The following is a 14,624-nucleotide window of genomic DNA, read 5'->3' as shown; positions in this document are numbered from 1 at the left end:
TGGTCAAACTCTTGGAGTGATAAGTTGGTATAAGGGTATAACAATGCCGACCTAGTGATACTCAATGAGTGTAGAATGATGGCATGTTTGCATAGCCTAGTGGCTTAGGCGTGTGAATGCTTGTGTCGACGTGCAGTGGGTGATTGTTATAGTGATGGGCTCACAAATAAGATCTTTAGATAATAGTAGCAAATAACTAATCAACTGTTCGCAAAGTAATTGACAAACAATTCTATTGTTAAGGTTTATCCTCGTTCTCAAGGACATTTATTTGTACAAATATGGGTGACAATAAGTGAGCCTAATGTTGGATGTGATGAATAGACATTGTTGCGAAGAATTAGCAAACTCAAAAGTCAAATTACGCTAGCTAATATAATTAAGTTTATATTCTATATCATATTATCCTATATGATATTTATGTATTCTTGCACTTATCGCGTAAATATATTAATGTTGTAATAGTATGAAATTTCTTACTAGAGATAGTATCACTTAATGAGCGTTAGGTTTATCTGTGTTTGATTTATGATACATATTGATTGTTGTCGCGCTGATAGCAACTCATTGCCATTTACTTAGTGAGGCACTAGGTCTTTTACTTTATTACAAATTTTATAGTACTCTTCAAAGTGGGTATACTCTCTACTGTTGTATTTTATATTATTTTTCTAGAGTGTACTCTTGTATTTTAAAAACTCTATTCACTTTTGTGCTATTTATGGACTTATCACAACCTGTAGTTAAGCTAGCTCTACTATTGTTTTTGATATTTTCTTTTTACATGATATTGATTTATATGTTGTTAGCTCTCCTGCCTTCATTTCGGTCTCATGCTCCCAGGGGCTGCATTTGCCATAGGTTGATCCACGACAAGGAAAACAACACGTTACTACTAACTTATGAACATTTAATAGTTAGATAAAAGGTTCAAGCCTAGCCCACAATTATTAGATAAAAGGAAAGTCGGCCAAGACGTTCAGGCCAAAGCCTAGGCCACAATTAGGGTCCCTTGCTTCCTCCCGTCATCGTCCCCCCACGCAACAAACACTACCTGCACCAAACGAGAGGGGAGGTAACATTGACGACCACCAGTTGTCGACCCGATTAATTGTGTCGAAAAAAGAGAGGTTAGACAAGGAAGAGAGGTCAAGTTGTGTAGAGGGGTTCAATGAGTGGTTGGACGATCATGACTGGTTTGGAAAGAGTAGGTGGGTGCAACTAGCTGTGGCACAAGAAAGGAAAGGGGAGACACTCACGGATTCTAGGCTAAGGCGGAGGTGATTGGGGAAAGGTAGCCGAGGAGCCATCGAGTTCTGAAATGGATGACCATTAGGATAATGTGGTGGTCGAAATGGCAATGAGGAGCTCCGGCCATTGATGGGTCTGATCGAAAGGAGATCCACACCGTAGCACTCCCCGGGCAAACTACTAAACCCCGAAGGTTGTTGGTCATCTAATTTTTTAGAAAAGGGGTAACAAAAAGGTGGCAGCAAGATCCTGCATCGAGAAGTACTAATGAGGGAGAGATAACGTGCGAGAGGAATGAGGGCTCAACAATGAGGCAAAACAAAGAAGAGAGCCCAAGGGCAGGGAGGAGAAGGAGAATGGTTGGCTAGCTCTCACGGTAGGGAAAAATAGAGGGAGAATGGCTGGCTATTGGTTTAAATCTTCTTCTCTACTATCTCTTCTCATTATTTATTAGGAAGCTGCATCTCATTCAAATATTTTGATATTTATATTTGGACTTCTAAAATTGAATTGATTAGATAAAATGAATGTCCTAATTTCATCTTTACATCTATTTACTTGGCATGTCGTCAATTAATAATTATTATGGTTTAGGTTGCAGAAGAGATGGAGTTTCTTAGTGTGAATGGGATTTGGTCTGGATAAAGAAATTTTATTTAATATAGTTAACTTAACTTTTAAGTTAAATTTAGTTAATTATTATAATGCGAGATGGGCCCAAAAATATAAAAATAATAATTACGAAAATAAGATATATTATTAGTTATATTATTACTTCTGCAAAAAGTTAAAGCTTTCCAATAGTTAATGCACAAAATGTAATGTAAAATGCAAAACATTACCTTTGGATGTTAACCCGATTTCTTCTGTATTAGAAAAGGAAAATTGGGGAAATTGTTTGTGGAATAGTGACTTCTCATTTTTTAATAATTTGTAATGGCATAGAGATATCAAAATAAAAGAACTATTCTGGCTCGACTGGTAGACTAAAGCTTGAGTTGAACTTTACATAGCTAACTCGTTCAAACTCAGCTTAAATATAATTTTTATATTAAATACTTGAGCTGAGCCTTCAAGCAAAACAATGAAGCTAAGGACTCAGTACACGGAAGCTCACAATAACAAGAAAACCGAAACCACATTAAGAAAGAAAAAAAGAAATCCACATAGAATTCCATTTATTAATCATCTCACATACCTAAATGTGAGAAGATCGAAGCAGCATAATTAAGACCATAAACAGATACATCACATTACATACTCTCTTATAGATAAACAAAAGTGGATACATCCATCGTGCATGATCGAGTAGATAACTCATGCCATAGACCACCAATGGGCGTGCATCGATCACATCTGGGTGAAGCGAAGGTACTCTTTCTTGGAGGGGAGCTCCACGGTCTCGTACCCCTGGGGGAACATCTTATCGGCCTCGTGATTGGGCACGCTGGGTGAAATGACCACCTTGTCACCGAGCTTCCAGTTGACTGGGGTGGCCACCTTGTACTTGGCGGTCTTTTGGAGGGAGTCGACGACCCTGAGGACCTCGTCCATGTTCCTCCCGGTGGTGGCTGGGTACAGGATGCTTAACTTGATCCTCTTGTCTGGGCCAACCACGTGGAGGGCTCGAGATGGGAGCTCCACACCGGAGTCGTCCTTTTGATCCGGATCCACCATGTTGAGCTGCTTGATCACTTCTCTGGTGGGGTCTGCTACTATTGGGTACTTCACATTACACCCAGGCTGAGGTAAAGGTAAAAATGTCATCAATGTTGTTAATGACTAAGAACTTTGAAGAAAAAAGAAAATAATCCACAATGTAGAGGTTCTTTCTGCAAATTATTTCCCTGCAAACTATTTGTTACCGTATAGGCCTCGATGTCCTTGATCCATTCCACGTGAGACGCCACGTCGTCGCACGAGAATCCCAGCAGCTTCACCCCTCGCTTCTCGAACTCCCCCGAGTACGCCGCCATCTTCCCCAACTCCGTCGTGCACACCGGAGTGAAGTCGGCTGCACGTGCCACCACACGTGTGAGCAAACACGTAGTCGACTAAGATAGACTAATAGTACGTATGATGATCAAAGTCGTCAGGTAATTAAGAGGCAAGGCAGGCGGAGCAACTTACCGGGGTGTGAGAACATCACTGCCCACGCATCGCCGACGAACTCGTGGAGCTGGATCGGGCCATGGGTGGTGTCCACGAGGAGGTCCGGGATGACGTCGCCGATCGTTAGGCCAGGCATGGTTAGTTTGGACGGCTGTGATCTCCTTGAACAAACGACCAGATGATCTTGAATTGGTATGGGAATGGTGTAGTGTTTTGAGTGGTTTATATAGGTTTCTGGGGTTAAGTGAGTTTGTAGTAATAGCTACTTGTTAACATATTTGGCAAGTTGAGTAAAACCGTGGGCGGTGACTCTCAAGTCTCATCCTAGTGCTAGTTTTTTCAGACATGATGTTTACTAATTCACAGGATATTTTGAGGAAATATATATATATATATATATATATATATATATGATTTGTTGGGTTGCTTCTATTAACTTATCTCATTTATGTTTCAATAAAACAGGTTGCCATCTTTTGTTAAAAAAAAATCAATATATATGATTTATGTTAAGATAAATGATTATAATAAAAGAAATTTCCATCACGATAACCAGCAGAAGTGGTCTGGTGCTTGCGTCTGCAGTGACGTTATGCAGTAAGCAAGTCCAAGTCAGCTTGACAACAAAATCCAAATCCTATGTCTGTCTTTAATCTAAATTGAGAAGAACCAACTGTTATTAGAAAGCAGATGAGCATTATATTATTATTTCTAGAGTGTGAACGGGAAAACGCAGAGGATATTCGCTAGTTCCATAGATATATTAGACCTATTATTATTTTAGTGGGTTCGAATCATCTCCAGTCCACACTTGTACGATGGATAACATTTCATATTTGACAATTGACTAATTCCTTTCGGTGTCTTATGTTGGAGTCATCAATTTATTTTTATGTCCCTATGTATGTACTGCAGAGACGGACCACCTTTCAATGTGATTCCTCGTATATATTTGAAACCAAGCAATATTTTGTGGTTTCCTTTACGTCCGCAATGACGACATATGTGCTCTCACTAATTAAACTGGAGTCTGGAAAATAACCACAACCTGGAGATCTCTTCTAACCCATATCTATATCCTGGGCTTCTCACAGTCCTACATTATGTAGAGATTCAAGTTAGGCACACAGACACAGAGGGATTAGTGTTTGAGAACTTGACTATTTTAAAATGAAGAAAAATTAATATATAACACCTTGCTTGTTAACGAAAATACGGTTTATATCCTATATTTTTACTGTTTGCAAACCGAGTTCTATAATTTAGTGAATATGTGCATGAAACATTATGAGTTAAATGCAAACTAAAATTGTAAAAATATTTTATTAAGTAGAAATATTTTATATTTAAAATAACTAAAATGCCCTTATTTTGTAAAATAATTAAAATATCCCTAGCATGACTTTATTGTTTTGTAATTCTTTTATTATATAATTTAACCCGGATATTTGGTTAAGTTAAACTAATAGATCTAATAGCAAAGTGTTTTCTACCCATATTTACTAAATTATATAACTTAATTTATAAATAGTAAAAATGTGAGATTGTAAACTATAATTTCATTAGAAAACAGGATGTTATATGTAAATTTCTCTAAAATTAAATATTTAGTGGTTGGGTTTTATCAATCCATATATAAAAGTTCATAGATTTGATTCCCGCTATAGATTAATTATGATTGATATTGGACTCGTTGTATATCGGGGAGGGATAACCATTTTGTAAAACATGCTTAAGTCAATTTGAAATTCTTCCATAAGTAAATACATAAAGTACATAAATCATTTCAAAGATTGAGGTGCATTAAGGTGTGATTTATATTGTTGATTTATTACACAACGACTTAGCATATTATCAAAGTAGTTCAAGCCTTGTTAATTCTAATATTTATTAGTTATAAACATAAGTTTCTAGGTCTTGTTTGTTAGGTTTGTGATATTAAACTCACCGATTAAGTCAGGTACTTATTTGAGTTGGATAGAAGGATTCATAGAGTGAGTTATATTTATTGGGTAGTCATGCGCTGGAACGAGTTTGTCCCAAAATAATTAAGCCAACTTTAGGCCTAGGCTTGGTCTGCATGAAAACTGAGGCTTTTCAAGGGACATAGTTTTTATTAAATTTTTGGCCCAACTTAGGAATACGCCTACTTTGAATTAGAGCTAAGTTTCAACTCGAGAAATTCCGAGGGTGTTCTTTCACTTAAAATTCATCACTTTATAGTATTTAAATGAAGAAAGTAGAGTTATAAAGTAGAGTGGTAAGTGAGTTTCTCAAGTTTCCTTTGTTTATTCCACTTTTTTTCTTTCAAAAGGGATAGAATGGCTCTTCTCGATAATTGTCATTACTAACAGCATATACTAAGTACTTCTAATTTTGTCTAGAATCTTTCATCACTTTCTTTTTTTCACTTCGTAGTTAATACATCTGTAATAACAGGGTATGCTTTACAAATATCTAGTAAATATATGACATGTAATTTATAAATATTGGAAACAAATCTCAAACATCGCTACAATAAATATAATAAAAAAAGGGCAATAATGCAATAAAATACAACCACATAGATTCGGAGTAAAGACTTAAAGTTAGCATGCGGCTCACGATCCGACAGTCAAAAGACACAGTCTGCGAAACCCCAAGGATCATAGAAACAAGAATTAATCACCGATTGACATCGACGAAAGCTCCTACCACCAATTGACAACCAATTTACAACAATGGAAGAGAATAAGATAGCTACAAGGCCCGAAGAGCAAAAAACTGCATCCTGCTAGAGCGGAGGGAGATGGAGGAGCACATCCACCGCAACACGAGCCCGAGCTCCGGCGGCACCAGCCTGGAGCGAAGAACGGCGACGGGTAAAGAAGAAAAAAAAAAACTCATCCAAAACCCTCAAGTTGACGCCGCCCAACTCCGCAGCAGCCGCCGCCATGAGAGGAGACGGCGTCGACGAACAACGACAGTGGAGGCAATGACTACAACAGTAGCTTTAAAAAAAGGATGAAAGGTATGTGATAAAAAAGAAGGGGGGAAGGAGAGATGATTTACTTTATTGCAGCAAATTACAAAGTGGTGGATTTGGCTATATTATTATTATATAAGCCCAAAGTCTGAGTGGGTTTCTCTAAAGTCACTTCTTTTTTGGCATATTTCATAGGTAAACTCAATTTCCAGAGGAGATAAAGAGATTATGATCAATCGGACTAGTAAAGTACAATATAACTATCAAGTATTAACTAGTTCCAGCCATAACTAAATTCCGTAAAATTGAGATTAGACAAAATGACTAACATAGATAGAATATGTGCAGTAATAGCTCAAAGTGAATGAGTAGATGATGAAGTTAAAAAATAATTTGCCGGAGAACCTTGGAAGCAGAAGATTGCGAGGTCCACATTCAACGATTGTGCGATGTTGAGGGGGTTTGGAGTCCAGATTGACAGTCGTCCAATGTCGGCGAGATTGAGGCGGTATAGTGGTGACATTGGCAAGATTGCGAGGGCTTGGACTTTGGAAGCGACCACGACGCGGTGTCGATGATGGTGGGCGGTGGTGATGAATTTGAGGCATGGAGAGTTGAGGCCTTGAGGGCTTCGGTTGAGAGTTTGAGAGAGAACTTGGGCAATGAGTTTAGGTTAGAGACTAAGAGTTTTACAAAGTATTCTCTAATACACACATCATACTCTTCATTGGATATATATATATTGCTACAATACTGAGACTAATATATGAGTCGAGCTCATTAGCTCGGATTGGCTCGAATATATCTTCGAGACTCAAAAATTAGCTCAGCTTGGCTCATTTAGAGCCCGCGTCAGTCATCGTCAAGTTATAAACGAGCCCTAATCTGGGTGAATCGAAGGTATTCTTTCTTGGAGGGGAGCTTCACCGTCTCGTACCCCTGGGGGAACATCTTATCGGCGTCCTGGTTGGGCACGCTGGGTGAAATGACCACCTTTTCCCCAAGCTTCCAGTTGACCGGGGTGGCCACCTTGTACTTGGCCGTCATTTGGAGGGAATCCACAGCCCTGAGGACCTCGTCCATGTTCCTCCCGGTGGTGGCTGGGTACAGGATGCTTAACTTGATCCTCTTGTCTGGACCAACCACGTGGAGGGCTCGAGATGGGAGCTCCTCTCCGGAGGAGTCCTTCTGATCCGGGTCCACCATGTTGAGCTGCCTGATCACTCCTCTGTTCGGGTCTGCTACTATTGGATACTTCACATTGCACCCAGGCTGAGGTAAAGGTAAAAATGTTATTAATGTTGTTAATGACTTAACATTTTTGAAATGTAGGGGTTCTTTCTGCAAATTCTTTCACTATAATCTAAGAAAGGATCTTGTTAAAATTACCGTATAGGCCTCGATGTCCTTGATCCACTCCACGTGCGACGCCACGTCTTCGCACGAGAATCCCAGCAGCTTCACCCCCCGCTTCTCGAACTCCTCCGCGTACGCCGCCATCTTCCCCAACTCCGTCGTGCACACCGGAGTGAAGTCGCCTGCATGTGCCACCACACGTGTGAGCAAATCCTTCGTCGTATACTAACAATAGCGTATATATAGATGACCAAAGCCATCACACAAGGGGCAAGGCAAAGGGGAGCAACTCACCGGGGTGTGAGAACATCACCGCCCACCCGTCTCCGATGAACTCGTGGAGCTGGATCGGACCGTGGGTGGTGTCCACGAGGAGGTCCGGGATGACGTCACCGATCGTTAGGCCAGGCATGGTTACTGTGATCTCCTTGATAGAAACGACTAGATGATCTTGAATTAATTGGTGTGGGAATGGTGTAGCGTTTGAGTGGTTTATATATAGGTTTCTGGGGTTGAGCGAGTTTGTAGTACTAGTAGTACTACTAAGTTGATTAAATTAATGTTTGTTAACATATTGGGCAAGTTGAATAATACTGTGGATTCTCATCCCTACGGCTTATAGGTGGATTTTCCTTTTTTGACGATATGAGAATTTGGACAGCTGTGACGATAGGAGAGTGTTAACATTGACTTAATTTAAATGCTGAATAAAACTGTGGGCGGTTTTTCTGACACATGATGTCTGTTTCACGGGATATTTTGAGAAAAATAATAATAATAATATATATGATTTTATTAAGAAAAATGGTTAAATAAAAGAAATTCCCATCGTGATAACTATCAAAACTTGTCTGGTGCTTACGTCTGCAGTGATGTTATGCCCAAGACAGCTTGCTTGTCTTTAATTCAACGGGAGAAGAACCAATTGTTCTTAGAGAGCAGATGAGCACTGTATTATTAATTCTAGAATGTGAACGGCAAAACTTAAGAGGATATTCCCTAGGTCGTGTATATATATAATTTTTGAAAATTAAGAGCTGTTAAGCACAATCACGGATTAAGACCGTTTGCGAGGTGTTATAGCCACCGAGGCATCAAACAAAAGATGATCTACTAAAAATAGGCAACACAGTCTATTTGCTTATTATATTCTCGAATAAGTGTGCGAGAAACTAATATTGCTAAGGGTAGTCAGTAAGTAACTGGGAGTATTCAAAAATAATACTTCGAATACTCAAAGCCGACTAATCTGCACCGCTTATACTGGCTATAGTGGCTATGACAGTAGATGAGTCTCCCTTAATGATTACCTTGTGCAAATGACGAGAGTCAACCATCAGATGGGTCATAAGCAAGAATGATTCTGCTCGAGGTGGTCATAAGCATGGAGCGACAAAATAAAATGCCAAGGCTTTTACTTGTAGAGGGACGAGGTAAAGACGATTTTGGCATCAGCAAGAATGATTGTGCTTGAGCTAGTTCTTCTAATGACTCCAACCCCAGTCGAGCCATCAGATGGGTCACAGGACTCGTCAAAATTATGTTTGATTACATCTTTAGGCGGGGGAGTCCAGCTAACATCCAAGGCCTTCTCCTTGTTGGTGTTGGGCGGGGGGATAGTGTTCATAGTTCCATCGCTATTTGCATGCTTAGTCAAGTAGTGGTATCTGTGCTAGTTAATGGTTTTTAAAAGACATTTTATTTTTAGCCTTTTACATTTTTTAGATCATCTGTATAGCAATAGTAATGGCAGTTTTAAACTTCTCAGTGTTACTATTGATATGGGACCAATCATAGCCCAACTAGTGGATATTCAAATTAAAGGATATATTTAGATACTAGGCAATTACCCTAAACCTCAAAAGCATAAGGCACTCATAGAAAAGATGTTCCAAAGTCTCGTCCTATAAGCTACACATTATGCAAGAAATTTTTGACCCAATGTGTAAACTATGAGGCAGAACACGAGCAAAAATTCTATCCCAGATTACCTTTCATATGATCAAGTTAGCTTTAGGATTTATACTGAGCTTCCACAATTTCTTACTGTCCGAGGATACCCCTTAGTACGAAGGTGATTATAGATAGCTTTCGCGGTTAGCCTGCCTTTATTATCGGTGGTCCAAATTGATTCATTGTCGAGTTTAAAGAATAATATATTTAGATAAATAAAAACATTCATCGTGGAGTTTAAAGAATAATTTATTTAGATAAATAAAAAATAAAAGAGTGCTAGTTTCGGTGAAAAAAAACAACTCGTGCATTCAGACATATATAGTGTCTATCTTGTCTTTAGTTGGAATCATCAATTATTTATGTCCCAATGTATGTACTGCAGACACGGACACCTTTGTGATTCCTCGTCTATAATTGAAACTAAGCATTATTTTGCGGTTTCTTTACGTTCGCAATGACGACATATGTGGGCTCACTAATTAAACTGGAGTCTGGAAAATAACCTCAACTTGGAGATCTCTTGTAACCCATATCCATAACCTGGGCTTCTCTCCGTAGTCGGGTATTGCTCGTGGTTTGTGGCTAAGTTTTGAACTTAATTAGTTAATTTTATTTTATAATTTTTTTTTAAATAAATTTAAATAGATATAAAAAAATAAAAAAATATTTAATTATTGAACCAATTTAGGAATCTTAAACCAGTTAAGAGAGAGCCCCTAAACTCGAAGCAAACAAACCTAAATTATGTAAAGATTCAAGCCACATAGTCCTTAAATTTCTTCATTTTTCTTTAATTTTTTTTTAATTCTTTCTTTGTTTAACAGTGGCGAAGGGGTTAATCTCGATGGGAAGACTGTTTTGAAAGCAAAAATGGATAAGTCAGCAAACTTAATGATTGAGTTTTATGGGTTCATATAGAAAAAGGTCAAGAATTTAATTTTTTCTATAAATATATTAGAGTTGATATTTAGTGTATTTTCAATCGGTATACTGTACATGCCTGTTGTGGGCTCACTGTTATATATTTATTATAAGAGTTAACTCAATTATCTAACTTATATATATATAACTATCTTGTCTAGCCTATAGTTTGGGGGCTCCTGATAAAAAATAATCATACATAAAACTTGTTGCTTTTAAAGAGGAAATTCTTTCATAAGGAAATATATAAAATATAGAAACTACATATTTCCAATATTAAGGTGCATTATGGTGTGATTTATATTATTTAACAACTTTGCATATTATCAAAATAGTTTGAACATCATTAATTCTAATGTTTATTAGTTATAAAGACAAGTTCCTAGGTCTTCTTTGTTAGGTTTGTGATATCAAACTTACCATTTAAATAAGTAATGGATTCATGGAATGAGTTATGTTTATGGGCAGTTATGCACCTTCTTATTCTGTTAATCAGGCATGCATTCGTTTGGATTATTTTTGTTAACCTTATTTTTCTTCTTTAATACATTGATACAACAAATTTAGTCCGATACTAAAATAGTTTTCTTTTTGCATACATATCTTTCAAAAATTTCATATTACTTCCTGAATGGCCCCTTTCAGTTCTTTTAGGTTTATAGTCTACTAGAAGTTCTTTTAGGTTTATGGTCTAGTAGAAGAGATTCATCCTAATTCTATTCGCACATACAGGGCAAATGGTCTCAAAACCCCCTTTTGTTATAACTTCTTATATATATATATATATAAATTTCGCGTCTTGCTTTCCCGAATTATTTGATGTATCCATCATACTATTCCATTGGTTTGAATCGTTTATGATACAATCAGTAATCATATATATATATATATATATATATATATTTTTTTTTTTTTTTTTAAACTCTTATATTTTATGGATACCTTTTAGAGTTAACTGACTTTTAAAATTTGAATAATTTAGAGGTAAAATGATGCAACTATCCTCATTTCAATTTTCATAAATTTTTCTTATCTAAGGGTATTTTAACGTCTTTATTAAATTATTGGAAAAAAAAATACTCATCCAAACCCCTGAGCTGATGCCAACCAACTCCACAGCATTCCTCGGTTACAGCGACACGGGAAGGGAAAGGCGACGACAAGATAGGACATGACGCCGCCGACGACGACGACAGCGGAGGCAGAAAGAGAACAGAGTGGAGAGGGGAAAATAGTAGAAGGAGAGAATATACGTGATGAAAGGAAGGGGAAGAAGGAGAGAAAAATAGAGGAAGTAGGTGACTGCTCACGGGAGAGGAGAGAATATCCCCTCCCCTCCATCTAGCCAACGTGGCTAAGGAAGGAGAGAGGGAGGAGGATGTCACCGGCGGCCAGAAAGCTGTCACGAAATGGGGCTGAGAAAAGAGTGGAAACCTGAACAGAGAGTTTAGTGCCGAACCCTGCTGGACTGATTATAAACAACATCCATCCTTAGAGCAAAACGATCAAGCTGAAGGAAAGCTCACCGAAAGAAAAGAATAAGGAGAAAACCACATAGAATTCCATTTATTGATCATCTGACATTCTTAAATGTGAGAAGATCAAGCAGCATAATAAGGCCATAAACGGATACGTTACATTACATACTTAAACAAAAGTGGATATATCCATCATGATGCATGCATGATCGAGTAGATGACTCATGCCATAGACCACCCATGCGCATGCATCGATCACATCTGGGTGAAGCGAAGGTACTCTTTCTTGGAGGGGAGCTCCACGGTCTCGTACCCCTGGGGGAACATCTTATCGGCCTCGTGATTGGGCACGCTGGGTGAAATGACCACCTTGTCCCCGAGCTTCCAGTTGACTGGGGTGGCCACCTTGTACTTGGCGGTCTTTTGGAGGGAGTCGACGACCCTGAGGACCTCGTCCATGTTCCTCCCGGTGGTGGCTGGGTACAGGATGCTTAACTTGATCCTCTTGTCTGGGCCAACCACGTGGAGGGCTCGAGATGGGAGCTCCACACCGGAGTCGTCCTTTTGATCCGGATCCACCATGTTGAGCTGCTTGATCACTTCTCTGGTGGGGTCTGCTACTATTGGGTACTTCACATTACACCCAGGCTGAGGTAAAGGTAAAAATGTCATCAATGTTGTTAATGACTAAGAACTTTGAAGAAAAAAAGAAAATAATCCACAATGTAGAGGTTCTTTCTGCAAATTATTTCCCTGCAAACTATTTGTTACCGTATAGGCCTCGATGTCCTTGATCCATTCCACGTGAGACGCCACGTCGTCGCACGAGAATCCCAGCAGCTTCACCCCTCGCTCTCTCGAACTCCCCGAGTACGCCGCCATCTTCCCCAACTCCGTCGTGCACACCGGAGTGAAGTCGGCTGCACGTGCCACCACACGTGTGAGCAAACACGTAGTCGACTAAGATAGACTAATAGTACGTATGATGATCAAAGTCGTCAGGTAATTAAGAGGCAAGGCAGGCGGAGCAACTTACCGGGGTGTGAGAACATCACTGCCCACGCATCGCCGACGAACTCGTGGAGCTGGATCGGGCCATGGGTGGTGTCCACGAGGAGGTCCGGGATGACGTCGCCGATCGTTAGGCCAGGCATGGTTAGTTTGGACGGCTGTGATCTCCTTGAACAAACGACCAGATGATCTTGAATTGGTATGGGAATGGTGTAGTGTTTTGAGTGGTTTATATAGGTTTCTGGGGTTAAGTGAGTTTGTAGTACTAGTAGTACTACTAAGTTGATTAATATCTAATAAGTGTCATCTACTTCATAATTAATAAATGCATGTTAACATATTAAGCAAGTTGAATAAAACTGTGGGCGGTGACTCTCATCCTATTGCCTATACTTAGTTTTTCCTCTTATTTTTGACGATATTTGTTTCATGGGGATATCTTCTAATGAAATATACATGATTTTGCTAAGTGAGAGAGTCACAACTCTATATGTGGCTTTAGTAATTATTACTCGTTACATTCCTATATATTGCACTATAATCTTTATTAATTTATTTACCAACTATATTGCCATGTATCCACAGACATCCTAATCGGCGACAAAGAATCCAATTCTTTATAAATCCCTAGTTTTGTGTTTGTGATACTCTGACAACATAAACAAAATATATCAAAGGGAGCATTTTATCCTCGACTTTTTTTATTATTATTTTCTTTATTTTTATCATAAGAGTAAAATGGTCACCAAATGACCTAAAGTAAAGAAATTAATGGAAGCGGTTCTAAGTATAATTATCCTAAAAGATAAAAATAAACAGAAGAAATTCCTGTCATGGTAGCTAACAAGAAACGATTGAAACAAAAGAGATTTCCTACGTCTGCAATGACGTTATATAGTAAGCAAGTCCAAGTATGCTTGTCTTAAATTTGAAAGGAGAAGAACCAAATCCTCTTATTAGAAATTAAGTAGATGAGTAATATATTATTTCTATGTTGGCCATGCAAAGTGTGAACGTGAAAACGTAGAGGATATTCCTTACGTCTATGGTTTGGTGAATGGGTGGCTAGCTATATTATTTTATTAGATACGAGTCATCCCCATACCACGCTGGTACGATGGTTTGTCACTTGTATAATATTTGATCAATATACTGCACCAAAAGTTTATTATTAGATAATTAATTAATCCAAAAACTCGACATCTCTTCAGGTGCATTCTTTAATAAATAATAAGATGTATGACCCACTAGCTAGATATTATGTTAGATAACAAGTTAATAAATTTTAAACTGTTAGATAATAGACTAATAATGCATATCAATTTACTATCTCTCAAAGAGCTCAATGCATGTGATTCCTGATATATGAATAATTGCAATCAGCTAATATTTTTGAGGTCTCTATACGTCGGCAATGACGACTTATGTGGGCCAAATTGGAGTCAGGGTATTAATCTCAACTGCCAAAAATTTTTTAAATTTTTTTACTACTTTGTTTATCCTTCTGTTCATTGGGGAAGGGGTTTGATTACACGATGTTCTTAAAAGTAAAACTGCATGGATATGATGGATTA

At 38.3% G+C, this 14,624-nt stretch overlaps 3 protein-coding genes and 1 long non-coding RNA gene across 4 annotated transcripts; 1 reads left to right on the top strand and 3 right to left on the bottom strand.

The window, feature by feature from the left end:
• Window positions 1-2,377: 2,377 nt before the first annotated feature.
• Window positions 2,378-3,727, bottom strand: LOC140801069 (1-Cys peroxiredoxin-like). The gene is made up of 3 exons (XM_073156070.1): window positions 3,382-3,727; window positions 3,117-3,265; window positions 2,378-2,994 (listed from the first exon to the last, which is right to left on the bottom strand). The coding sequence occupies exons 1-3, from the start codon at window positions 3,497-3,499 to the stop codon at window positions 2,602-2,604; spliced, it is 660 nt and encodes a 219-aa protein (XP_073012171.1). The 5' UTR covers window positions 3,500-3,727; the 3' UTR covers window positions 2,378-2,601.
• Window positions 3,728-7,001: 3,274 nt separating this feature from the next.
• Window positions 7,002-8,145, bottom strand: LOC140800626 (1-Cys peroxiredoxin-like). Its single transcript, XM_073155390.1, has 3 exons — window positions 7,979-8,145; window positions 7,718-7,866; window positions 7,002-7,600 (listed from the first exon to the last, which is right to left on the bottom strand). Exons 1-3 carry the CDS (start codon window positions 8,094-8,096, stop codon window positions 7,196-7,198), a joined length of 672 nt encoding a protein of 223 aa, XP_073011491.1. The 5' UTR covers window positions 8,097-8,145; the 3' UTR covers window positions 7,002-7,195.
• On the top strand, window positions 7,474-8,292 carry LOC140800627 (uncharacterized). Its single transcript, XR_012111286.1, has 2 exons — window positions 7,474-7,611; window positions 7,725-8,292. It is a non-coding gene; the product is annotated as an uncharacterized lncRNA (long non-coding RNA).
• A 3,918-nt stretch (window positions 8,293-12,210) lies between these two features.
• On the bottom strand, window positions 12,211-13,282 carry LOC140801149 (1-Cys peroxiredoxin-like). Its single transcript, XM_073156155.1, has 3 exons — window positions 13,076-13,282; window positions 12,811-12,959; window positions 12,211-12,687 (listed from the first exon to the last, which is right to left on the bottom strand). Exons 1-3 carry the CDS (start codon window positions 13,191-13,193, stop codon window positions 12,295-12,297), a joined length of 660 nt encoding a protein of 219 aa, XP_073012256.1. The 5' UTR covers window positions 13,194-13,282; the 3' UTR covers window positions 12,211-12,294.
• Between the last annotated feature and the right edge of the window lie 1,342 nt (window positions 13,283-14,624).

The sequence above is a fragment of the Typha latifolia genome, chromosome 14 (genome assembly GCF_019914945.1).
Source record: "Typha latifolia isolate L0001 chromosome 14, TyphaL0001v2, whole genome shotgun sequence".
NCBI lineage: Eukaryota > Viridiplantae > Streptophyta > Magnoliopsida > Poales > Typhaceae > Typha > Typha latifolia.
The sequence above is the reverse complement of the archived record's forward strand: the minus strand, read 5'-3'. Positions and strand labels throughout refer to the sequence as shown.

What these genes read in the sequence shown, in the direction of transcription:
- LOC140801069 (XM_073156070.1), bottom strand. Translation starts at nt 3,499, where the DNA reads ATGCCTGGCCTAACGATCGGCGACGTCATCCCGGACCTCCTCGTGGAC. An exon ending in AGTGATGTTCTCACACCCCG is followed by an intron (nt 3,266 to 3,381) that starts GTAAGTTGCTCC and finishes TGGCACGTGCAG; the next exon opens with CCGACTTCACTCCGGTGTGC. An exon ending in AGGACATCGAGGCCTATACG is followed by an intron (nt 2,995 to 3,116) that starts GTAACAAATAGT and finishes CCTTTACCTCAG; the next exon opens with CCTGGGTGTAATGTGAAGTA.
- LOC140800626 (XM_073155390.1), bottom strand. Translation starts at nt 8,096, where the DNA reads ATGCCTGGCCTAACGATCGGTGACGTCATCCCGGACCTCCTCGTGGAC. An exon ending in GGTGATGTTCTCACACCCCG is followed by an intron (nt 7,867 to 7,978) that starts GTGAGTTGCTCC and finishes TGGCACATGCAG; the next exon opens with GCGACTTCACTCCGGTGTGC. An exon ending in AGGACATCGAGGCCTATACG is followed by an intron (nt 7,601 to 7,717) that starts GTAATTTTAACA and finishes CCTTTACCTCAG; the next exon opens with CCTGGGTGCAATGTGAAGTA.
- LOC140801149 (XM_073156155.1), bottom strand. Translation starts at nt 13,193, where the DNA reads ATGCCTGGCCTAACGATCGGCGACGTCATCCCGGACCTCCTCGTGGAC. An exon ending in AGTGATGTTCTCACACCCCG is followed by an intron (nt 12,960 to 13,075) that starts GTAAGTTGCTCC and finishes TGGCACGTGCAG; the next exon opens with CCGACTTCACTCCGGTGTGC. An exon ending in AGGACATCGAGGCCTATACG is followed by an intron (nt 12,688 to 12,810) that starts GTAACAAATAGT and finishes CCTTTACCTCAG; the next exon opens with CCTGGGTGTAATGTGAAGTA.